The 22,137-nt window shown below is 69.2% G+C and overlaps 2 protein-coding genes across 4 annotated transcripts; both read left to right on the forward strand.

Annotated features, from left to right (window-relative positions):
• Window positions 1-2,613: 2,613 nt before the first annotated feature.
• AP3S2 (adaptor related protein complex 3 subunit sigma 2) lies at window positions 2,614-10,684 on the forward strand. Of its 2 annotated transcripts, none has more exons than XM_042804267.1 (6): window positions 2,614-2,793; window positions 3,663-3,754; window positions 3,883-3,994; window positions 5,951-6,022; window positions 9,323-9,430; window positions 9,982-10,684. In XM_042804267.1, the coding sequence occupies exons 1-6, from the start codon at window positions 2,725-2,727 to the stop codon at window positions 10,111-10,113; spliced, it is 585 nt and encodes a 194-aa protein (XP_042660201.1). In that variant the 5' UTR covers window positions 2,614-2,724; the 3' UTR covers window positions 10,114-10,684. The 2 variants fall into 2 exon arrangements, with proteins under 2 accessions (XP_042660201.1, XP_042660202.1); XM_042804268.1 differs by having other exon boundaries at window positions 2,617-2,793; window positions 9,985-10,684.
• Window positions 10,685-11,413: 729 nt separating this feature from the next.
• On the forward strand, window positions 11,414-21,936 carry LOC116961509 (alanyl aminopeptidase, membrane). 2 transcript variants are annotated; one of them, XM_042804381.1, is made up of 21 exons: window positions 11,414-11,480; window positions 15,617-16,612; window positions 16,821-16,966; window positions 17,059-17,195; window positions 17,280-17,406; window positions 17,499-17,653; window positions 17,731-17,844; window positions 17,976-18,119; window positions 18,205-18,270; window positions 18,393-18,458; window positions 18,666-18,838; window positions 18,929-19,005; window positions 19,158-19,291; window positions 19,368-19,423; window positions 19,509-19,656; window positions 19,750-19,841; window positions 19,998-20,108; window positions 20,181-20,348; window positions 20,427-20,567; window positions 20,739-20,820; window positions 21,660-21,936. In XM_042804381.1, the coding sequence occupies exons 2-21, from the start codon at window positions 15,936-15,938 to the stop codon at window positions 21,816-21,818; spliced, it is 2,973 nt and encodes a 990-aa protein (XP_042660315.1). In that variant the 5' UTR covers window positions 11,414-11,480; window positions 15,617-15,935; the 3' UTR covers window positions 21,819-21,936. The 2 variants fall into 2 exon arrangements, with proteins under 2 accessions (XP_042660315.1, XP_042660314.1); XM_042804380.1 differs by lacking the exon at window positions 11,414-11,480 and adding an exon at window positions 13,683-13,807.
• Window positions 21,937-22,137: the final 201 nt, after the last annotated feature.

Consider the following 22,137-nt stretch of genomic DNA (forward strand, 5'->3'; position numbering starts at 1 on the left):
CGTGCTAAGGGGGGGCGTTCACACGTGCGGGGTCCCCACGCCTTTCGGTGTCTCCAGCTACCTCCGACTGTTCCAGTTAGTATGTTAGCGCCAGCGACACACATCACTCGTTCTTTAACCAAAAGCCAGGCGTTTAAGCCCCTGCACCCTTACCAGGCTCGCCATGGGAAAACAACATTCCCATACACACCCTACCTGCCTGTGCGATTCCTTTACGTTAATCTGGGATCTCACGCCCTTTGCTGTTTGCTTTTTGATTTCCAGGTCCTTAAAAAGCAGCTGCTGCAACCTGCAATTGTCGTACGTGATTTTTTTTCCTCCCTTCCCTCTGCAAAACAACCCTTACACCGATCGAATTACTCGGCAATCTGGCAACTGTTTGTCTGCGGGCAGGGCCCATGGGGGGTTAGCGTTCCTGGGGGGTCACCCCCTCCCGGGGTGCGAGCCCCTCCACCCTCTGCGGCCGAGCACCTGGACGAAGCTCTGGTTTGAGGACACCCCAAGGCCGGCAGCCCCCTAAAAAACACCCATCACGCTGAGCTCGGCCCAGCCATGCTGCAGCAGGAGGTTTACCTGGAGGGGGGAGAGCCCGCAGGAGCAGCCACGGCCCCCAGCAGCCCCCCAGGCCGGGACCGGAGCCCCCTGGGCACCCCGGCGGGTCCCGAGGGGCTCGGGGGGAGCTGGCAGGCAGCTGAGTGTCCTGTAAAGCCCTCGGCGGCCCGGCTGTGAGCGCACGGTGGGCTTGGGGGGGGTCACTGCCCCCCCAGCAGCTCCTGCCGGGACAGGGCAGGGGCTGGTGGGGCAGGGACTGGCGGGGCAGGAGGCAGTGGGGCGGTGGGGCAGTGGGCAGCAGGGCAGGAGGCAGTGGGGCAGCGGGGCAGGGACTGGCGGGGCAGGGCTGGCAGGGCAGCGGGCAGTGGGGCAGCAGGCAGTGGGGCAGGAGGCAGCAGGCAGTGGGGTGGCATGCAGTGGCGCAGGGGCTGGCAGGGCAGTGGGGCAGCGGGCAGTGGGGCAGGAGGCAGCGGGGCAGGAGGCAGCGAGGCAGTGGGGCAGCAGGCAGTGGGGCAGGAGGCAGCAGGCAGTGGGGTGGCATGCAGTGGCGCAGGGGCTGGCAGGGCAGTGGGGCAGCGGGCAGTGGGGCAGGAGGCAGCGGGGCAGGAGGCAGCGAGGCAGTGGGGCAGCAGGCAGTGGGGCAGGAGGCAGCAGGCAGTGGGGTGGCATGCAGTGGCGCAGGGGCTGGCAGGGCAGTGGGGCAGCGGGCAGTGGGGCAGGAGGCAGTGGGGCAGCAGGCAGTGGGGCAGGAGGCAGCGGGGCAGCGGGCAGTGGGGCAGCGGGCAGCGGGGCAGCGGGCAGTGGGGCAGCGGGCAGCGGGGCAGCGGGCAGCGGGGCAGGAGGCAGTGGGCAGTGGGGCAGCGGGCAGTGGGGCAGCGGGCAGTGGGGCAGCGGGCAGCGGGGCAGCGGGCAGCGGGGCAGGAGGCAGTGGGCAGTGGGGCAGCGGGCAGTGGGGCAGGAGGCAGCGGGGCAGCGGGCAGTGGGGCAGGAGGCAGCGGGCAGTGGGGCAGCGGGCAGTGGGGCAGGAGGCAGCGGGGCAGGAGGCAGCGGGCAGTGGGGCAGCGGGCAGTGGGGCAGGAGGCAGCGGGGCAGGAGGCAGCGGGCAGTGGGGCAGCGGGCAGTGGGGCAGGAGGCAGCAGGCAGTGGGGCAGGGGCAGTGGGGCAGGGGCAGTGGGGCAGGGACCGGCGGGACTGAGCCGCGGGGAGAGGGGGGGGGGCGGGCCAGGCCGGGGTCCGTTCCCGCCGCCCACACCGCAGCCCCCGCCCGCCACCAACCGTCACCCCCCCAGCCCGGGGCCAAACGGGGGCGCCGGCGCTTTAAGAGGGGGCGTGGCCTGACGCCGAGCCCCACCCCCTGCGGAGGGTGGCCACGCCCCCTCCGCGCACCGCCCCGCTCGCTGGGGCTGGTGCGCCCCCTGGCGGCGCGGGCGGGGCCGCTGCCGGTGCCGGTTCCGGTGCCGGTTCCAGTTCCGGTTCCGGTGTCGGTGCCGGTTCCAGGCCCGGGCCCTCGGTCAGCGCGTTCCCGGCTCCGGGGTCCCGGTCAGCGGCATCCCGGCTCTCGGCCTGCCCGCGCCCGGCCCCGCTGCGGGTCGCCGGGACCGGCTGCCCCCTCCCCGCTCTGCCCCGGTGGTTATCGCCGTCCCGGAGAGGGCCGGGCCGGGCCTCGGTCCCGCAGCCCGGCCCCGGGGAGCCCCCGGTCTTGGCAAGCGGGGGAGCGGCTGCGTCCCCGCCCGGGAGCGGCTCTGAGCATCCCCCCCGCGCCGGTCCCCGTGCCCCGGTGCTGCGCGTCCCGGGGTCGCCCCGGGCTCGGCTCGCCGGGGGCCGGGCCCCAGCGCCGCCCCGCTGCCCGCCGTCGCGTTCCCGGGGCGGGCGAGGGGCTTCCTGCGGGGGGGCTGCTGCTGCTGCCGCCCCGGTGCTGCTCCCGGTGCTGCTCCCGGTGCCGCTCCCGGTGCTGCTCCCGGTGCCGCTCCCGGTGCTGCTCCCGCTCCGCTCCCGGTGCCGCTCCCGGTGCTGCTCCCGGTGCTGCTCCCGCTCCGCTCCCGCTCCGCTCCCGGTGCCGCTCCCGGTGCTGCTCCCGCTCCGCTCCCGCTCCGCTCCCGGTGCTGCTCCCGGTGCTGCTCCCGGTGCTGCTCCCGGTGCCGCTCCCGGTGCCGCTCCCGGCCCGCCGCCGGGATGATCAACGCCATCCTGGTGTTCAACAACCACGGCAAGCCGCGGCTTGTCCGCTTCTACCAGCACCTGGTGCGGGGCCGGGGACACGGGGGACACGGGGACACGGGTGGGTGGCAGCGGGTCCCTGAGCCCGGCGGGGGGGCTGGGGGCGTCTGTGGGAATCGGGCGGGGTTGGGGGTGTCCGGGGGTCTTGGCCAGGGTTGGGGGTGTCCGGGGGCTGGGCTGGGGTTGGTGGGGCTGGGGTTGGGGTGTCTGGGGGCTCAGCTGGGGTTGGGGGGGTTGGGGTGTCTGTGGGGCTGGGGGTGTCCGGGGGCTGGGGTTGGGGTATCTGGGGGCTCAGCCGGGGCTGGGGTGTCCAGGGGGCTTGGGTGGGGTTGGGGTGTCCGGGGGTCTTGGCCAGGGTTGGGGGTGTCCGTGGGGCTGGGGCTGGGGAGTCCATGGGGCTCGAGTGGGGTTGGGGTGTCCATGGGGTTGGGGTATCTGGGGGCCCAGCCGGGGTTGGAGGGGGTTGGGGTGTCTGTGGGGCTGGGGGTGTCCGGGGGCTGGGGTTGGGGTATCTGGGGGCTCGGCTGGGGCTGGGGTGTCCAGGGAGCTCGGGTGGGGTTGGGGTGTCCGGGGGTCTTGGCCAGGGTTGGGGGTGTCCATGGGGCTGGGGCTGGGGTGTCCGTGGGGCTCAGCCATGGGTTGGGGTGTCCGGGGGGCTCGGCCATGGGTTGGGGTGTCCGGGGGGCTCGGCCACGGGTTGGGGTGTCCGGGGGGCTCAGCCATGGGTTGGGGTGTCCGGGGGGCTCAGCCACGGGTTGGGGTGTCCGGGGGGCTCGGCCATGGGTTGGGGTGTCCCGGAGCTGCCAGCTCGCGGTGTCCCGTGGGGCAGAGCAGGGGGGCGTGGGCCCTCCAGGCCGCGCACCCCACGGGCGCTTCCCCTCGGCTCGGTGCAGGCAGAGGAGGTCCAGCAGCAGATCATCCGCGAGACTTTCCACCTGGTGCTGAAGCGCGACGACCACATCTGCAACTTCCTCGAGTGCGGCAGGTAACCCCCTGCCCCTCCTGCGGGGCGAGGAGGGGGCCGCGCAGGGCTGTCCCCTCGCCCCGGGGCGGCGCCTGGGCTACGTGTCCCCACGCCCTCATAGCCCATCGCCCCTTCTCGTGTCTCCGCAGCCTGTTCGGGGGCTCGGACTACAAGCTGATCTACCGCCACTACGCCACGCTGTACTTCGTCTTCTGCGTGGACTCCTCAGAGAGCGAGCTGGGCATCCTGGACCTCATCCAGGTGGGTCTCTCTCTCTGCCGGGGGGGGGGGGTCCGTTGCCTGAGGGCGGCCGGTGGGGACCTCTCCCCGAGGCACAGTCCGGCCCCCGACACCTTTCAGTGCCTGCGGTGCCTCCCGGCAGCGACCGGGGAGCCGCCCAGGGGGCTGCGATGGGGAGGGGGAGCTGCCGGCGCGCCAGCCCAAACACGGCTCCTCCACCTGGAACCAGCGGCAGGAAGTCAACCCTGGGTGGATTTCTTTAAAAAGTAGAATCATAGGATCACGGAGGTTGGAAAAGGTCCTTCAGACTATCAAGTCCAACCGTTAATCTTACAATCGTATACAGTGATCGTGCAGTCATACATAGTCCAGGGGGAAGGGACCCCAGGGGTCGGCTGGCCCAGCCTTTCTGGCAAAGCCCGGTCTGGACAAGCTGGCCCAGCCCCCCCGTCCAGCTGGATCTTCAAAGTGCCCAGTGCTGGGGAATCCGCCGCTTCGCTTCCCGGGGGAGGTGATCCCAGCGGCTGAGTGTTCTCATGGGGAAACGTTTTCCTCTCGTGTCCAGTCAGAATCTCCCCAGGAGTCACTTGTGCCCGTCACCCCTCCACTTCTCCGTGTGCCTCCTTGTAAAGGGGGTGTCTCCATCTCCTTTGCAGCCGCCCTTTAAATACCGGAACATGAGGATAAGGTCTGCTCTAATTCCTCCTGCGTTACGTTTTCCCAGGTGCAAGACCTTGTTGTTGTTGAACTTCATAAGGTTCTTGTTAGCCCCCTCCTGCAGCCCGTCCAGGTCTCCCTGCAGGATGGCTCTCCCTTCCCAAGAGTCCACTTCCCCTCTCGGTTTGGTATCGCCAGCAAACAAAAAAAAAGAGCCCAGCACTGCCAACTCCACCACTAAACCGTGTCCCCGAGCGCCACATCTACACATCCTGCAAACCCCTCCGGGGGTGGTGACTCCACCGCCTCCCTGGGCAGCCTGTTCCAGTGCTTGGCAACCCTCCACTGAAGGCATTTTTCCTAATACCCGATCTAAACCTCCCCTGATGCAATTTGAGGCCGTTTCCTCTTGTCCTTTTGCTTGTTACTGGGGAGGAGAGACCCACCCCCACCCCTCTGCACCCTCCTTTCAGGTCGCTGTAGCGAGCCACCAGGGCTCCCCTCAGCCTCCTTTCCTCCAGGCTGAACCCCCCCCGGTTCCCTCAGCCGCTCCTCGCAGCACTTAGTGCTCCAGACCCTTCCCCAGCTCCGTTGCTCTTCTCTGGACACGCTCCAGCCCCTCAGTGTCCGTCTCGCAGCGAGGGACCCAGAGCTACACGCCCCTTTTAAAAGTTGTGTTCAGACGCTGCATGGACTTGTGAAGGGACCTCTGCTAGATCTGGCTGACGGCAGGCGGGGGGGCGCTGGCACGGGACGGGGTCACCCTGCCCTGCTCGGGTCACCCGCGTCCTGTGTTTTGCTGCCCTTCGCCTTGTGCTGGGCCGCTTGAGCAGGGTTCTGGGGGTGCGGGCAGCGCCTGAAGACAGCAGCGAGTGGGTACGCACCGCTGCTGCGGGGGAGCTGGCCGGAGCGGGAGCCCCCCAACGCTGCCCGGTTCGAGCCGCCGCGCCCAGGCTCTCCTTCCAGCTGCAGCCCCTCACCCAGGACACGCTCGCCGTCTCCCGGGCTTCCCCAGCTGGGTTTTGTGGTGTCGTGAGGGCTGCCCACCGGTGCCCGCCCCGCAGTCCCCCGACCCCGCGCTGCTGCTGCCGTGCTGGGGGTCCCGGGCAGCCCGCGGGCCGGGCCCGCCTGTCTCTGACCCGGGGACCAGCACTTTCCTGCCGCCGACGGGAGGTGGGGGTGGCTGGGAGGGTGTTGTCCCCGCTCGGGGTGACACCCCGGGGCACAGCGGGTTTCTGGTGGGGGCTGCGGCTTTTCCGCATCTTGCTGGGGGGGGGGGGGGGTGTCTTCTGTGCTGACCTTCCCTTCCTGCCGCCTCAGGTGTTTGTGGAGACGCTGGACAAGTGCTTTGAGAACGTCTGTGAGCTGGACCTCATCTTCCACATGGACAAGGTGGGTCGTGGCTCTGGGCGCTCCTCCGGGCCAGCCCCGTGCCTGCGCGCCCGCGGGCGGGAGCTCTGGTGCCTGGGGGGGCAGGATGCCAGCACGGTCGGGCCTCACTTCTTGGGGGGGAGAGTGAAATCCCGGGCGGGGAAGTGGTCAGCCTGGGGTAAGCTGCTCACGTCGTGCCCTCCCGACGGGAGAGCCGAGCCTGCGTGGGCTGGAGCTGGGCAGGCTCTGGTGCTGTGCAGGGGCGTTCTGCCTCTACTCCCTCTACTGTGGGACCTGCTGGAGGTCCTGCTAGCATTTTGCTAGAGCTGCAGGAGAAAAAAGGCACGGAACAATGGGAGTGTTTGGAACACAAAGTGCTCGGTAAACTTTCATTTGAGCCACAGCCTTTAATGACTTCTCTTCAGCTGGACTGGGTTTCTGGGCGGGAACCTATCCTCTCTGATGGTCTCATAGATGGGGCTGAAGATAGCCGGGATTATGCTCGGAGAAAGGAGAATTTAGCTGACGTGTGCTGGACTTGTGCTGCTGTTGATAAGGGTTTTCTTGCTTTGTTGAAGACAAAACGCGCCAACAAAAAAGAGGAGTGTGAAAAAATCAATAAGGCTGTAAAATGTTCCATTTCTGTCGGCGGTTCCAACTTGGGAACTCTGGCAGAGAAATGGCGTTAGAAAATCTTCTTAGAAAGTGAGCTGGATCAGCTGAATGTACTAGCAACTGATGAAATAAGACTTTGGTTTCATAATTTGCCCAGCTGTAAACTTTCAGGAATGTTGCACTGTTGATTAACTCATCAGAAAAATTGTTCTTATCAAAGCGAGCAAAAGGAGGGGAAGGAGGGAGGCAGGAGGGGCACCTGTGGGAGCAGTGACGGCAGCCCCCCCGGGGCACCTCTGGCCCCAGCCGGGGAGGATGCGCTCCCGGTTCCTTATTTTGTGGCGTGACCAAGAGCCGGCAGCTTTACGCTCAGTCCGCAGCCCCCGGCAGAAGCGGTTACCCTGTCGCTTTCTGGTTTGCCAGCGGCAGCACGGGTTGCCCTTCTTCTGAACTCTCCTGCCAGGCAAAGGCTTCGAAGGAGACGGGGCTCAGGAGGGTTTCTCACCGGGGAGACCCCGGGCTCGGTCGCCCCTGGGCTCTCCTACCAGTCAGGCTTGTTTACTGCCCGCCCTGTGCTCCTGCTGCTTCCCAGCCTTGACTTCAGTCCTTGGCCGCTATCAGGCGCTCCCCTCGTCTCTATATTTGGCACGGGTTTATTTTTCAGTGTGCTGCTGTCGAGTGTGCCCGTGCTTCCAGGAGCTTGGTCGCGGGCGGGCAGCGTTGGGGGTGCTGGGGGCCCGCGGGCGTGTGCCGGCGGTGGCCGGGTCTGGCCCCCCGGGTGCTGGGGCAGGGCTTTCTGCCCTGTGGTGCTGCCCCAGCGCTCCCGTGGAGCCTGCCCCGGGCGTTGTGTCCGGCAGGAGCCGTGCAGGGCGCCCTGCGACCCTCTGCCCCGCGGAGCTGGTGAGAAACGAGGCCGGGCACCAAGCGCCGGTTTGTCGAGGGGGGACTCTGGCTGTCGACACCCCCGACCCAGCGGGTTCTGGCTGGGATTTGGGGGCGGCTTGGCCTTCGTGATTTTTTTTCTGTTGTGGCTTTAAGATACACCTTGTGCAGCACAGGGGCCGTGAAATGAGAGCTGCGGTGGGTTTTGGGTCCCCGCTCTCGCAGCGGGCAGCTGGGTGGGACTGTGGTTCTCGGGCACCGGTGACACCAGTGCTTTTAGGCCGTCGGCTTTGGGAGCAGCAGCCTCAGAGCTGCGGGGATCCCCCTTTCACAAGGGGAGCCACGAAGCCGTGGGGAGGCTCAGAGGAGGCTCCTGCCCAACCCCTGGTTGTTCTTCGTACTTTGGAGGAGAATGTGAGTTTCAGTCAGCAGCTGCAAGGTCCCGGAGAGGACATGGTTTGTCCAGGAAGTTCTGTGTTTCGGTTTGGATAACAAAGATTGCTTGGGATTTCTGCCCTGTTGGGCTTGGTCCAACTCGGGCTGAAGCCAGATCTCGAAGGAGCAAGGTTTCCTGCGGCCCAGATGCTGTCCCGTTGCGGGGAGCTGCCAGCACCGTCGGGTGCGGTGTTTGCCGGGGCTGGGCTGAGGCCGTGCTGCGGGACAGCGGTCCTGGTGCCGCGGGCGTCCCAGGAAGATGCTGCGTCGCCCGTGGCTCACCCTCTGCGGTGCTGACCCCACACACCCTCCGCTCCTGGCGCCGTTGGAGCAGGATGGGACCCCCGGGGAGCCCTGTGGGGGCATCGGGCTCGCTGCTTGCACAAAGCCGGGTTCCCCCCCCTTCTAGCGGGTTCTGTAGCTCGCTTTATTTTCCACAGCATTGCCCCGGCACTGTGTGCCACACAGATTTTACAAGTGCAACCTGCCCTCGTGAAGCCATAAAACGATATAATAACTGCACCACCTCGCAGTAATAGCCTATTTCACGGAAGGAACCAGAGACCTATAAACTCATTATCTGTGCTGGGTGGTTGTTGGGAGCTGCTGACTTAGCAAGGAAGGCTGGGCTGAGCGGGGCGGTGGAGCCCAAGGTGCGCCTCTTCTTGGATTGCACATCACAGTGAGCCCTTTCTCCTGCTTCGGCCGTGGAGGGGGCTGGCAGGAGGGAGCAGCTCGCTGCCTTGAGCCTGTCTGGCTCATCCTTGGAGCCGGGCAGAGCCTGGGGAAGGGAGCAGGCTCTCTCAGCAGTTCTGTGCTTTTTCCGAGCGTGTGTCACAATCCTGTCTTTCCTAAGAGAAAGCAAAGCAGTTGGGTTCTGGCCTGGCTTTCTGGGGAGAAGAAACTCGTCCTGGGAAGAAGCAGCTCTGGGAGACTGGGGGGTCCCCGCTGCCCGGGGGGGGTCCTCGCTGCCCGGGGGGCCCCTCCCCAGCACACTTTCTAGGCAGGGGGCTGTTCCTGGGTGCGACCCCGATCCCGGCGCAGGGAGGGATCAGACTTCAGCTCGAGGTGTCAGAGGTGGTGCAGCCAGCGTGTGCCGGCGAGCCGGGCTGGTCCCGGCCTCTCTGGGGGCTGCCCTGCTCTGGTGGGCGACGTTCGCTCCGGCCCCCGGGGTAGGTGTCCTCTGGAGCAGGGGCAGGGCAGGCAGTGGGGCTGTGCCGCGGACCACGGGCTGAGGGGGGGACGGGGCTGGATTTGTGTCTCTTCGGGGGAAGAAATGTCAGCCCCTGACACACTTCCATGCCAGCACGGTGGCCGCCGCTGCCCCCGGCCGGCCCGTGAGCTGGGCTGGGTTCACAGCCCTCCCTCTGCCCATCCCTTCCCTCGCAGGTTCACCACATCTTGCAGGAGGTGGTGATAGGCGGCATGGTGCTGGAGACCAACATGAACGAGATCGTGGCGCAGGTGGAGGCCCAGAGCAAGCTGGAGAAGGCGGAGGTGAGTGGCGGTGCTGCAGCTCTGCCCCACAGGAGGCTGAGGTACTTACTGGGTGCTCAGGGGGTGTCCCCAGTACCCCCAGTCTCTGCCTGCCTGAGTCCTCGGGGAGCCGTATGGGCCATCCCTCCCCAGCCATGCTCCATGCTGCTTAGGAGCAGCCCGAGCATGGAAACGGCTGTTCCCACCAAGGTTAATAACCCGAGGGAGTGAAAAGTTTATTGCCCCTGTTTGCGCTGTCGTCGTGAGCACGCAGCTCCGCTCTGGTCGCAGGGAAGCGTCGTGCCGGCCCTGCCGCTCCCGATCCCGAGCTGTGAACAGAAACGGGCCCATCGGCGGGGTGGGGGCTGCTCCCCGGGTGCTGCCGAGCTGAGCCCTGGGAGGGGGGGGACACACGGCCGGGCCCTGGGGCTCGGGGGAGGCAGGGCAGCACGGAGCAGGGCTCGGTTCGGGGATGCTCCTGCGGCAAAGCGCGGGGCTGAGCCGGGAGCCCCTCGCGGGGGGGGTCTGTGGGGGCGAGGGGCTGGTGGTCACTGCTCCCCCCTCCCCGTCAGCAGGGCGGCCTCTCGGCTGCTCCTTCCCGCGCGGTCTCGGCTGTGAAGAACATCAACCTGCCCGAGATCCCTCGCAACATCAACATCGGCGACATCAACATCAAAGTGCCCAACCTGTCGCAGTTCATGTGAGCGTCCCGTGGCGGGGAGGGCTGCCCGCGCCGGCGGGCTGGGGCCTGGGCTGGCCGCCGTGGGGCCCCCCCTGCCCCTCCAGGCCCCTGCCCACGCAGCACACGGTGAGCCCGGAGTGCTGCCGCTGGCGGAGGGGAGGGAGCGGTGGTGGTGGTGCTGTCAGCCCCTCCATCACCGTGCACCCCGGCTCGGTTCTGCTCTTTCGTGCCCCGACGACAAGAGCGCCCTTTCTTCCCTTCCCTTCTCCTTCCCCGTGGACACGCAGCCTCTCTCCTCGCCCTGGGGGGAAGAGCTGGCTCCTGCCTCTCCCAGCACTTCTTGGGATTCCCAGCTGTAAAAATGCACCTGTAGCTGAAGGCTTGTGGTCTCCTCCGTCCCCCCTGGGCTGGGCAGTCCCCTGCCCAGTGTCCCCGCATCCACCCTGTTCCTGCCCACTGGATCTGGCACCCCGAGCTGGGGTGGGTACCAGCGAGGCTGGTACCTGCTGGGCTGGGAGCTGCCGGCGCTCTGCCGGGGCCCGGCCAGGCTGGAGCGTGTCCCTGCGTCCTAATAAACCACCGTGTGAACCCTCGCCTGTGTCTGCTGCTGGCCCGGCCCCGGAGGCAGCACTGGGGGGGGGCTGCAGGGGCCTGGGGCAGCTGCAGCCCCCCGGGGGCTCTTGGCTGCTGCAGGGGGGTGGGAAAAGGGGCCCTGGACCCCGCTCGGGGGAGGGCCGGGGTTGCTGCAGCGTGGGCTCCCTGCCTGCACCCTGCCCTGCGCTCCGGAGCAGGCAGCAGGGGCACGATGGCCGCGGTGGGGGGGTGACAGTGGTGTCCCCTGCTCTGGGCCTTTGGTCGCCAGCCTGCAGCCTGCCGTGCTCGCAGCCCTCCCGCCAGCTTTCCTGCCTTCTCTCTGGCCCCGCACGCCTTGGGGGGCATGTGGAGACGCTGAGGCTGGTGTGTCCCCCCCCACCCCGAGGTCTGGGGGGAGCGGGGCTGGTCCTGGGGGTCAGGCTGAGCGTGGCTGCGGGGGCCGGGATGGGCAGCGGGGCTCCTCGAGCTGGGTGCCCCGTGCCCTTGGCTCGGCCACGGCTCCATCTGGCCACCAGCCTCCGGGCTGGCTCGGGGCCCCTTCCTCTGCTTCCCCTCCGGCGCGGCCGGGCTCCCGCTCTGCCTCCACTTCCCCTGGCAGGGAAACTGTGACTCTGCCTGGAAGGAATTTTCCTGCCGTCTCGCCTCCCTGCTTAACCCTTCCCCAGCTGGCCACGAGCCATGGCCAGTGGCCCTGGGGAGGTCAAAGAGCCAGGCAACCTGCTTCTTCCTCTTCTCCGCCAGCCATCCTCCTCTTCCTCCGGTCGGCTGCCGGAGCGCTGGGGTGGAAGGAGCCCGGTGAGTGATGTCCTGGGGCTGGGACACGGGGTGCGGCAGGCACCGGCGTGGCCGGAGGGGAAAACTCCAGGTTGCCCCGTGGCGAGGATCTCGGCCCGGGACAGGGGGGTGCCGGGGGGGTCGGGCAGCACTGGCTGCGATGGGTGCCTGCGCCCAGCCCCGCGCCGTGGCACAGCACTCCCCGGTGCAGGATGTGTCCGGCCACACGTGCTTCCTCTGCAGCGAGGAGGTTGGTGCGCAGCCCCCCCCCCGCGCTGCCCCTTCCCGTGTCCTGCCGGCGCCTCGGCTCTGGGGGGGGCCAAGGACCCCCGTGCTGGGGCAGGGCCGGCCCCTCGCCCGTGTGGAAGAGGGCAGGGATGGTGGAGTGGTTCACGCGGGGTGAGCCAGGACACGGAGCTGCTCGAGCGGGGCCAGAGGAGGCCACGGAGATGCTGGGGGGGCTGGAGCAGCTCCCCTGGGGGGCCGGGCTGAGAGAGTTGGGGGGGTCAGCCTGGAGAAGAGAAGGCTCCGGGGGGACCTTCGAGCGGCCTCCCAGGGCTTAAAGGGGGGACAGGAGAGGTGGGGGGACTCTGGGTCAGGGGGTGGGGGTAGGACAGGGGGGGACGGTTTTAAACTGAAAAAGGGCAGATTTAGATGAGATCTAAGGCAGAAATTGTTCCCTGGGGGGGGGGGGGGGGGGGTGAGGCGCTGGCCCCGGGTGCCCAGAGCAGCTGTGGGTGCCCCCTCCCTGGAAGGGTTCAAGGCCAGGTTGGACGGGGCTGGGAGCCCCCTGGGCTGGGGGAAGGGGGCCCTGCCCGGGGCAGGGGGGGGCACTGGGGGGGCTTTGAGGTCCCTTCCCACCCCAAACCGTTCCATGAGTCTATGAAGCCCCTGGACCCCCATTTCCCCATCCAAGCGGGCTGCAGCCCTGGCCCCAGTGGGCATGGGGCTGTGCGGGAGCAGCCCAGCCTGGCCGGGGCAGGGGTGGCCCTGCAAGCCCTGGCTGCCCAGGGACCCCGGGGGGCTGCCCAGGGACAGGAGCCCAAAGTGACCCGACAGAGCTGTGGGGAGGCTGTACCGGGGGTGAGCGCTGGCTCCCGCTGCGGCAGCAGTGGTGGCTGTGTCACCAGAGCCCTCCTGCACCCCGAGGTGAGGGGGAGGGGGACATGGGGGGCAGGGGGTGCCATGGGGGGCTCAGTGCTCTCCTGTCTGAGCTGCCTGCGTGGCCCGGAGGTGGGAGATGTGACTGGGGCTTGGGGCTGGCTCCGTCCCCAGCCAGGCCGTGCTTTGGCACTGGTGGGCGCTGGGTCTTGCTGAGCTCAGCCTGGGTTTGCTTGCCGGAGCGTGTCCCCCAACTCCAGGCCCCCCCCCCCGGGGGTGGAGGGGAGCGATGGAGCCTGGCACCGGCCCAGCCGTGGGGTAAGGCAAACGTTTACCCTCGCCCTGCCAGGCACCAGGCGAGCCCGTGCCCGTGCTGGGTCACCCCCCGTGCGGTGAGACCCCGGGGCCCGGCTGCCTTGGGGTGCCGCACCCAGCAAACCCGTCTGTGCCCCCCACCACAGCCCCGCAGCTTGCTCACAAGGACCAGGACGCCTCTGAACCCACCGCTGCCGGGGCAGGGGGTGCTGAGCTTGGGGGGGCTGAGCAGGGGGCACCCCCCAAGCAGGGACACCATTCCTGGGTGCTGGGGGGAGGGCGCACAGCCTGGCTTGGTTGCTGCTGGGTGGTGGTTTGTCCCCTTTCTTGTCACATCCCCCCCCCCCCGCCGTGGTGAGTGTGCTGGCTAGCGTTGGTGTGTGGGGGGGAACCCCAGCAAGACCCTGGGGGTGCTCCGGGGTGTAGGGGCCGGGTGGGCGAGGGCGGGCTGCACCGCAGACCCCAACCTGCGTAGGGCTGGTGGGCATCCATCCCTGACTAACGGCTCCCAGCTGCGGTTGGGGGTGGGGGTCCCGCAGCCCCAGGAGTGTCCCGCAGCCCCGGGGGGGTCCCGCAGCCCCGGGGGGGTCCCGCTCTGCCCAGGGCCGGAGGCACCATCCCCCAGCAGAGACCCCTCGCCATCTCCGTGTGCCGGGCGTGTGGGAGCCCACGGTGGGGCCGGGTTCTGTCCCCCCCCCCCGGCGCCCCCCGCCCCGGGCCGGCCAGCAGCCCAGGGGTTAAGGGGGCGAGGAGGTTCAGGTTACTTCCCTTGGAGCTTTCGGAGGAAACTTTCCTCCCGCTGGCGGCTGAGCTGGCGGAGCTGGGGCGGCCGGGAGCCGGGGGCAGGCAGGGCGCAGAGCCGGGTGCCTCGGTGGGGATGGGGCGGGCAGGACCCTCGCTGCCCCCCGCTCCCCGCGGCTGAGCGCAGGAAGGTGAGTGGGGGGCGATGCCGCTGCCCAAACCCCCGGGAGGGGACGGGGGGGCAGAGCCCCAGCCGGGGGGTCCTGGGGGTCCCCACGCTTGGGCTGAGGGGGGAAGGGGCTGTGTGGGTGCTTGCAGGGGTTCATGTGCGTGGGGGCTATGGGGCCCATAAGTGATGGGGGGGTTTTGGGGGGGTCCCTGGGGGTGCATGATGTTCTGGGAGGCTGTGGGATGTGTGTGTGTGTGTGTGCGTGTCGGGTTATGGGGTGCGTGGGGCCAGGGCCTCGAGGGAGCTGCGTGTCCATGTGGGTGACGCCCAACCTCTGTGCCCTGAGTGTTGCACGCGTGTGGGACGTGGGGCACGCGTGTGGGACGTGGGGCACGCGTGTGGGATGTGGGGCACGCGTGTGGGACGTGGGGCACGCGTGTGCACCGTCAGCGAGGGCTCTGCGGAGGGGGAGACTTTGTGTGTGTGGGGGGTGGGCAGGAGCCTGCGTGTGCTGGGTCTGGGGGAGTCGGGGTGTGGGGTGACCGGGGGGGTGCGGGCAGCCTGGGGAGGGGGCTCAGGGAGGGGGCAGGGGCTGGCTGGTGTTAACGGGGGAGAAATGCGTGGGGGGGAGCCGGGGTCAGTGCCTTCACGCTGTACCCGAAGGGTGAGGGGGGGTCGCCGCCGGGCAGGGACGCAGCGGTGCGCGGTGCCCCGCACCCCCCTGGCTGGCAGTGGCCCCTGTCCCCGGGGGGAGCCGTCCCAGCTGTGATTTGGCGCTCGCCGCTCCCCGAATTCTGCGCCTTCGGCCCGAGCGAGGGCAGGGGCTGGGGCAGAGTGAGCCCACGCTGCAGGCCCCCCCGCGCCCGGGCCGTGGGGCCGGTTGGGCTCGGGGATGCTCTGCCGGGTGCAGTGATGCCGGTGGGTGCAGCTGGGTGCTGTTGGGGACAGGGCACGGGTCCCTCCCGACGCTGCTCAGCCTCCCCCCGGGGTTCACCCCTTGGCCCAGAGCTGCGCGACCTGCCCACGTCTCCCAGCTGGAGAGGTCGGACCCTGGGGACAGGAGTTTCTATTCCCAGGGGAGACGCAGCACCTCCCCGCCCTGCCCTGCGTGGGGACTTCGCTCCGTGGCTTTCTGCCCTGCCTCTGGCGCGGCCCCCGGGGCCGACCCGCACGGCCTGGGGGGGCTCGGGCTGCTCTCCCCCGCCAAGGCAGAGCTCTCACAGGGAAGCGTGTGCCCCCCTCCCGCACGCCAGCACCCCAAACTGTGGTGTGTTTGCTGGGGGGGGGGGGTGTCTGCGCCGTGGGGTGCAGGCGAGGCTGTGCCCGCGGGACCTGCTGTCTCTCAGCTGTGTGCCGTGCCATTGGAGACCCCCAGCTCGCCCCGTGGCTGGCGGGAGGGCCGAGCGTGGCCCGTGGCCCCGCACGGGGTCCCCCGTGGCTGGTGACACATGCCTGCCCGAGCTGGGTCCTGGAGTTTGACCCCAGGGTGCGAGCCAGGCAACGCAACCCTGGACTTTGAGAGGGCTGGGGCCAGGGTGGGCTCCTCCCCAGCACCATCCCGGGCTCCACCCGGACCGCCGGGGTTGCCCCCCGCACCCTCCCTCCTTTCCCCTGCCAGGGTCCAGGCGCCGGCCCCCACCCACCGTGCCCTCGGCCCCGACAGCGGGTCCCTGGCAGGGAGAGGGGCAGCCGGGACCCCCCGGCGGCAGCTCAGACCCCATCACTCGAGGGCAAACAGGGTGATGCTGAGCCAGAGGCTGGGCTCCGGCGCCTGGGCCACCCGGGATGTGGCCACCGGCTGTGACTACCTGCTCTGTCCCTCCTTTTGCAGGGCCAGGCCGGTGCTCGGGAGGGACCCAGGGGGTCCCCGCAGCCCGCGCCCGCTCCCGCGCTGCCCATCCCTGATGGTGCAATCCTGAGCTGCTGGATTTACCCCCCCGCTGCAGCGGCGCTGGGCGTTAGTGTTCCCGCAAGGCTGGGAGGAGGGCGGGTGGAAAGCTCATCGCGGGGGCCGTTGCCGCCCTGAGCCTTATGGTCATTTAATACTTCACCCATTAACTTGGACTAATAAACCTCGTGAGAGCGAGAGGCTAAAAGCCGTGCCAGCCGGGCAGAGCCTCCTTCGTGGGCACCGCTCCTACAGCCTCGCCATGGCGGCCGGCTTCTTCATCAGCAAGAGCGTGGCCATCGTGGCCATCGTGCTGGCCCTGGGGGCCGTGGCCACCATCATCGCGCTCTCGGTGGTGTACGCCCAGGAGAAGAACAAGGTGACGGATGCTGGCACCACCACCACCACCACCACCACCACCACCACCACCACGGCCATCCCTCGACCCACCACGGCCGCTCCCCAGCCCCCCACACAGAGACCCCCCGTCACGGTCACCGACCTCCCCACCACCAGCGCCACCCCCGTCCAGCCCTGGAACCGGTGGAGGCTGCCGACGACGCTGGTGCCGGAGTCCTACGAGGTGACCCTGCAGCCCTTCCTGACGCCCGACGCCAACAACATGTACATCTTCAAGGGCAACAGCAGCGTGGTCTTCACCTGCACGGAAGCCACCAACCTCATCCTCATCCACAGCAAGAAGCTGAACTACACCCTGCAAGGGCTCTTCCACGTCTCGCTGCAGTCGATGAACAACTCCAGAGTGCCTCCCATCTACACGACCTGGCTGGAGACCCGCACCCAGTACCTGGTGGTGCAGCTGGGCGGCAAGCTGCGGAAGGGCCACCGCTACCGGCTCACCTCCATCTTCACGGGGGAGCTGGCCGACGACCTGGCCGGATTCTACCGCAGCGAATACGTGGATTCATCAGGAACCAAGTAGGTGGAGGGCAGGGGGCTGGGTTTGGGGCGAGGGGATGGCGGGAGGGGGTGGGGGGGAGCCTCTGTGCCCCCCTGCATCCGCATGCCGCCCCAGCGGGGATGGGACTGGGGAGGTGGCAGGGTGCGGGGCGACTGGGGGGACCCGGGGGGGGGTGCTGGCCCCTGCAGCGGCCGCCCCCCGGGCGCTGACGGGGTTGGCTTGCAGGAGGGTAGTGGCCACCACGCAGATGCAGGCGGCTGATGCGCGGAAAGCCTTCCCCTGCTTCGACGAGCCGGCCATGAAAGCCAACTTCACGGTGACGCTGATCCACCCCTCCGACCACGAGGCCATTTCTAACATGCCTGCCAGGAGTGAGTGGGGCGGGGGGAGCCCTGGCGGGGGGGTGCCCGGGGTCCCGGCAGGGCTGTGGGGTGACCCCCCCCCTCCCTCTGCTCCCCCGCAGGCACCCGGGAGCTGAAGATCGATGGGAAGAGCTGGAACATCACTGAGTTCCAGACCACCCCCAAAATGTCCACCTACCTGCTGGCCTTCATCGTCAGCCAGTTCGGCTACGTGCAGAACGACATGGGGAACGTGCTGGTAGGCTGGGGGTGGGGGGACCCCCCCGCCCGCCCGGGGGTCTGAGCCTGGGCAGCAGCTGAGCCCCGCGTCCCTCCCCGCCAGATTCGCATCTGGGGCCGCCCCAAGGCCATCGCCGAGGGCCAGGGCAGCTACGCGCTCCAGGTGACCGGCCCCATCCTCAACTTCTTCGAGAATCACTACAACACGGCGTACCCACTGCCCAAGTCCGGTGGGTGCCACGGGGCGCGCGGGGCGCCGGGTCGAGCCGCACCCCGGCACCCCGGCACCCGCCCGCCAACGGGACCCCTCCGCCCCCCCCAGACCAGGTCGGCCTCCCCGACTTCAACGCGGGCGCGATGGAGAACTGGGGGCTGGTGACCTACCGGGAGAACTCGCTGCTCTTCGACGATGCCTACTCCTCCATCGGCAACAAGGAGCGGGTGGTGACCGTCATCGCCCACGAGCTGGCCCACCAGGTACCCGCCGTGCCCCCCGCTCGCCCCGCTGCCCGGCGGGGCCTGGCTGGCTGACGGGGTGCTGTGCCCCCCCACAGTGGTTCGGGAACCTGGTGACGCTGCAGTGGTGGAACGACCTGTGGCTGAACGAGGGTTTTGCCTCCTACGTGGAGTACCTGGGCGCCAACTCGGTGGAGCCCTCCTGGAACATTGTGAGTGCCGGGGGGTGCGGGCGGGGGGTAGGGGCACCCCCTCCACCCCTGCACCCCCCGCGGTTGTCCCCGCTGCCAGCGGGGTGCCCGCAGGGCTGAGGTGGGTGCTGGCGCTTCCCCCCCACCCGCAGAAAGACCTGATGGTGCTGAACGAGGTGTACACGGTGATGGCGACGGATGCCCTGACCACCTCCCACCCGCTCTCCATCCGCGAGGACGAGGTCAACACCCCGGCCCAGATCAGCGAGGTCTTCGACAGCATCGCCTACAGCAAGGTGGGCACGCGAGGCCCTGGGGGGGGCCGGGGGGGCTGCGGGGTGCCCCGTGCACCCCAGGGTCTCTGACGTGCCGTCTCCGCAGGGAGCGTCGGTGCTGAGGATGCTCTCCGACTTCCTCACCGAGGACGTGTTCCGGGAGGGGCTGCAGGTGAGGCTCTGCTGGTGCCGGGGGGGGGCACCCCAGGGAAGGGGCCTCCCCGGGTGCTCTGCGGGTGCCCTGCACCCCGGACCTGCCCCTGCCCACCCGTCTCTCCTGGTGCTCTCCCGCAGTCCTACCTCCACAACTTCGCCTACAAAAACACCGTCTACACGGACCTCTGGCTTTATCTGCAAGAGGTAGGAGGGGGCTGGCTGCTGCCGGCTGCTCCCCCCACCCAGCCCCTTCCCCGCTGCTGCCTCGGTTCCGGGGGGGCTGCCCGGCGGGATGGGGTCCCGGCCACGCAGCCGCCGGGTGCTGGGCGAGGGGGTGCAGCTCCGGCCGAGCCCTGTGCCCCCCTCCCGCGCCCCCGGCCCCGGTGACCCCCGGCGCTGCCCTCCCCGCAGGCTGTTGCGAGGAACAACGTCTCGCTGCCTGACTCCATCAGCAACATCATGGACCGGTGGACGCTGCAGATGGGCTTCCCCGTGGTGACCGTCAACACCCTCACCGGCAACGTCAGCCAGAGGCACTTCCTGCTGGACCCCACCTCCACGGTGGACAGACCCTCCGTCTTCAAGTGAGTGGGGTGGGGGGCTGTCAGTGGTGGTGGTGGAGGGGTCCGGGGGGGGCAGGGGATGATCCCGCTGCCTGCCTGTCCCTGGCACAGCTACGTCTGGATCATCCCCATCACCTGGATGACGCACAATACCACCGGGGACAGGTACTGGCTGACCAACGTCTCAGGTACGGCGCGTCCTGCTTGGGCTGGGCGCGGGGGTCTGGGTGCCACCCCCCCTGCCCTGGCAGAGGTCGGGGTCCCCCGGGGCGGGGAGCTGAGCCTGGCCCCCCTCGCCAGCAAGGGGGTGGCTCCGGCAGACCCTCTCTCCCTCTCCCAGAAACCAACACCCAGTTCAAGGTGAGCAGCCCCAGCTGGCTCCTGCTGAACCTGGACGTCAGCGGGTATTTCCGCGTCAACTACAACCAGGAGAACTGGGACCAGCTCCTCGGCCAGCTCGCCAGCGACCACCAGGTACGGGGGGCACCCCCCCCCACCCCCCCACCCCAGCTCGGGGCTGCCCTGAGACGCCGGCTCTGCTCCCTCCCAGGCGATCCCCGTGATCAACCGTGCCCAGATCATCGATGACGCCTTTAACCTGGCCAGGTGAGCTGCGCCGGGGGGGCTGGAGGGGGGGGGGGGTGGTGCCCCGGGAGCCCCACGGGGCTGACGCTGCCCTCACCCCTTGCAGGGCCAAGTACGTGAACGTGACCTTGGCCCTGAGCACCACGCGGTTCCTGAGCCGGGAGACGGCGTACATGCCCTGGGAGGCGGCGCTCAACAACCTCCATTACTTCCAGCTGATGTTCGACCGCACCGAGGTCTTCGGGGTGATGAAGGTGAGCAGGGCCCCGCAGCGGAGCCCTGGGGTCTGCACCCAGAGCTGGGGCGGGGGGCCGATACCACGTGCTGACTGTCCTCCTGCCCCCCAGAAATACGTGCAGAAGCAGGTGACGCCCCTCTTCAACCACTACAAGAACATCACCAATAACTGGGTCACCATCCCCAGCGGCCTGATGGACCAGTAAGTGCCGCAGCCCCAGGGCTGGGCTGGACCCCCGGGGTCTCCCCAGCTGCACCGGGACGGTCACCCCTGCGTGTGGGGGGTGGGGGGGGGGAAGGATGTGGCCCCGGCTGCCGTGTGCTGGTCCCCAGCCCTGCACGGCCGCCCCCTCCCCAGGTACAACGAGATCAATGCCATCAACACCGCCTGCTCCTACGGCATCGTCGAGTGCCAGGACCTGGCCACCAACTACTTCCGCCAGTGGCAGAAAAATGTCACCAAGAACCCGTGAGTCCCCTGGGTGCCGCGGGCTGGGCACGGCGAGGGGCTCCCGGCTGAGGCGGCTCTTCCTTCCCGCAGGATCCCCCCGAATCTGCGCTCCTCCATCTACTGCAGCATCGTGGCCACGGGCGGGGAGGAGGCCTGGGACTTCATCTGGGAGAGGTTCAGGGAGGCCACCGTCGTCTCCGAGGCCGACAAGCTCCGCACAGCCCTCTCCTGCAGCACCTCTCCTTGGATCCTCAACCGGTGGGTGGGGGGGCCCGGGTGGGTGCTGCAGCTCTGCCCCCCGCCGGCCCCTCACCCAGCAGCGTGTGTCCCCCCCAGGTACCTGCAATACACCCTCGACCCCAACAAGATCCGGAAGCAGGATGCCACCTCCACCATCAACAGCATCGCCAGCAACGTGGTGGGGCAGCCCCTGGCCTGGGACTTCATCCGCGGCAACTGGAGGACGATCTTTGGCCAGTGAGCACCGCGCCGGGGGGCTGCGGGGGGGCCGGCAGCATCCCTTGTCTGCTTGTGCCCCTCGGGGGGGTGGCACCATCCCTCCCCTGGCTCTGTGGGCTCGGGGCAGCCGCAGCCCCTGGTGCTGCTCTGCCCGGGGCCCCCAGCTCAGCTGCCTCTTTGCCCTCCCAGGTACGGCGGCGGCTCCTTCTCCTTCTCCCGGCTGATTTTATCGGTGACCCAGAGGTTTTCCACGGAGTTTGAGCTGCAGCAGGTGAGGCTGGACCCTGACAGGGACCGCAGGACCTGGCACCGGAGACCCCAGCCCCAGCCGGAGCGGGGCCACGGCTCTGCGCTGCCAGCACCTTGCAACCCGCCCTTTGCCAGCAGCCCTTGGCAGGGGGGGCTCCTGCCCCTGCCCCCCTCCTGTGCCCAGGGCTCCGGGCAGCTTCTGGCCTTGTTCTGGGCTGGGGGGGTGCTGCTGGGGTGTTGCCAGGGGCTCCTGGGGTGGTGCTGGGGTCTGTCAGGGTGTTGCCGGGGGCTGTGGGGGGGCTGTGGGGGCTGTCAGGGTGCTGCCGGGGGCTGTGGGGGGCTGCTGGGGTGGTGCTGGGCTCTGTCAGGGTGCTGCCGGGGGCTGTGGGGGGCTGTGGGGGCTGTCAGGGTGCTGCCAGGGGCTGTGGGGGGCTGCTGGGGTCTGTCAGGGTGCTGCCAGGGGCTGTGGGGGGCTGCTGGGGTGGTGCCGGGGGCTGCTGGGGTGGTGCTGGGCTCTGTCAGGGTGCTGCCGGGGGCTGTGGGGGGCTGCTGGGGTGGTGCCGGGGGCTGTCAGGGTGCTGCCAGGGGCTGTGGGGGGCTGCTGGGGTGGTGCTGGGCTCTGTCAGGGTGCTGCCGGGGGCTGTGGGGTGGTGCTGGGGGCTGTGGGGTGGTGCCGGGGTCTGTCAGGGTGCTGCCAGGGGCTGTGGGGTGGTGCTGGGGGCTGTGGGGTGGTGCCGGGGGCTGTGGGGTGCTGCCGGGGGCTGTCAGGGTGCTGCCAGGGGCTGTGGGGTGCTGCCGGGGGCTGTCAGGGTGCTGGCCGGGGTGCCCCACCCCTGCTCCAGCTCCAATTCTCCCCGTCAGCTGGAGCAGTTCAAGGCGGACAACGAGGACATCGGCTTCGGGTCGGGGACGCGGGCGCTGGAGCAGGCGCTGGAGAGGACCCGCGCCAACATCGCCTGGGTGAAGGAGAACCAGGCGACGGTGCTGGGCTGGTTCCAGGCCGAGACGGCCGCCAGCTAACCGTGCGGCCCCGGGGGCTGCGCGCCCTCCTCCCGGCCCGGCCCTGGGGCCGGCTGCCACGGGATGGGGCTGCGGGGGCCAAGCCTGAAGCTCCCCGAGCCCCACGGCTGGGCCGGACCCTCGCCCCCTCCCCAGTTCCACTCACTCCATCCTCTCCAGCCCCAACCGCTCTCCCCTGGCAGCCCCTGTGCCCCCCACCCTGGCCAGCCCAGCCGGGTCTTTTGCCGCTCGTGAGGGGCAGGGGCTGCTGCCCGCGGGCCGGGCTTGATGCCTGTATGATGGGCGGCGGGGGGGGCTTTGGGGGGGCGGGGGAGCCCTG

The sequence above is a fragment of the Tyto alba genome, unplaced genomic scaffold (genome assembly GCF_018691265.1).
Source record: "Tyto alba isolate M040663 unplaced genomic scaffold, T.alba_DEE_v4.0 Super-Scaffold_41, whole genome shotgun sequence".
NCBI lineage: Eukaryota > Metazoa > Chordata > Aves > Strigiformes > Tytonidae > Tyto > Tyto alba.

Excerpts from the sequence above, each read along its gene's own strand:
- LOC116961509 (XM_042804381.1), top strand. The coding sequence starts at position 15,936 with ATGGCGGCCGGCTTCTTCATCAGCAAGAGCGTGGCCATCGTGGCCATC. Across the intron at positions 17,196-17,279 it reads ACGACATGGGGAACGTGCTG|ATTCGCATCTGGGGCCGCCC; the intron begins GTAGGCTGGGGG and ends CCTCCCCGCCAG. Across the intron at positions 17,845-17,975 it reads TGGAGCCCTCCTGGAACATT|AAAGACCTGATGGTGCTGAA; the intron begins GTGAGTGCCGGG and ends CCCCACCCGCAG.
- AP3S2 (XM_042804267.1), top strand. The coding sequence starts at position 2,725 with ATGATCAACGCCATCCTGGTGTTCAACAACCACGGCAAGCCGCGGCTT. Across the intron at positions 6,023-9,322 it reads TCATCTTCCACATGGACAAG|GTTCACCACATCTTGCAGGA; the intron begins GTGGGTCGTGGC and ends CTTCCCTCGCAG. Across the intron at positions 9,431-9,981 it reads GCAAGCTGGAGAAGGCGGAG|CAGGGCGGCCTCTCGGCTGC; the intron begins GTGAGTGGCGGT and ends CCTCCCCGTCAG.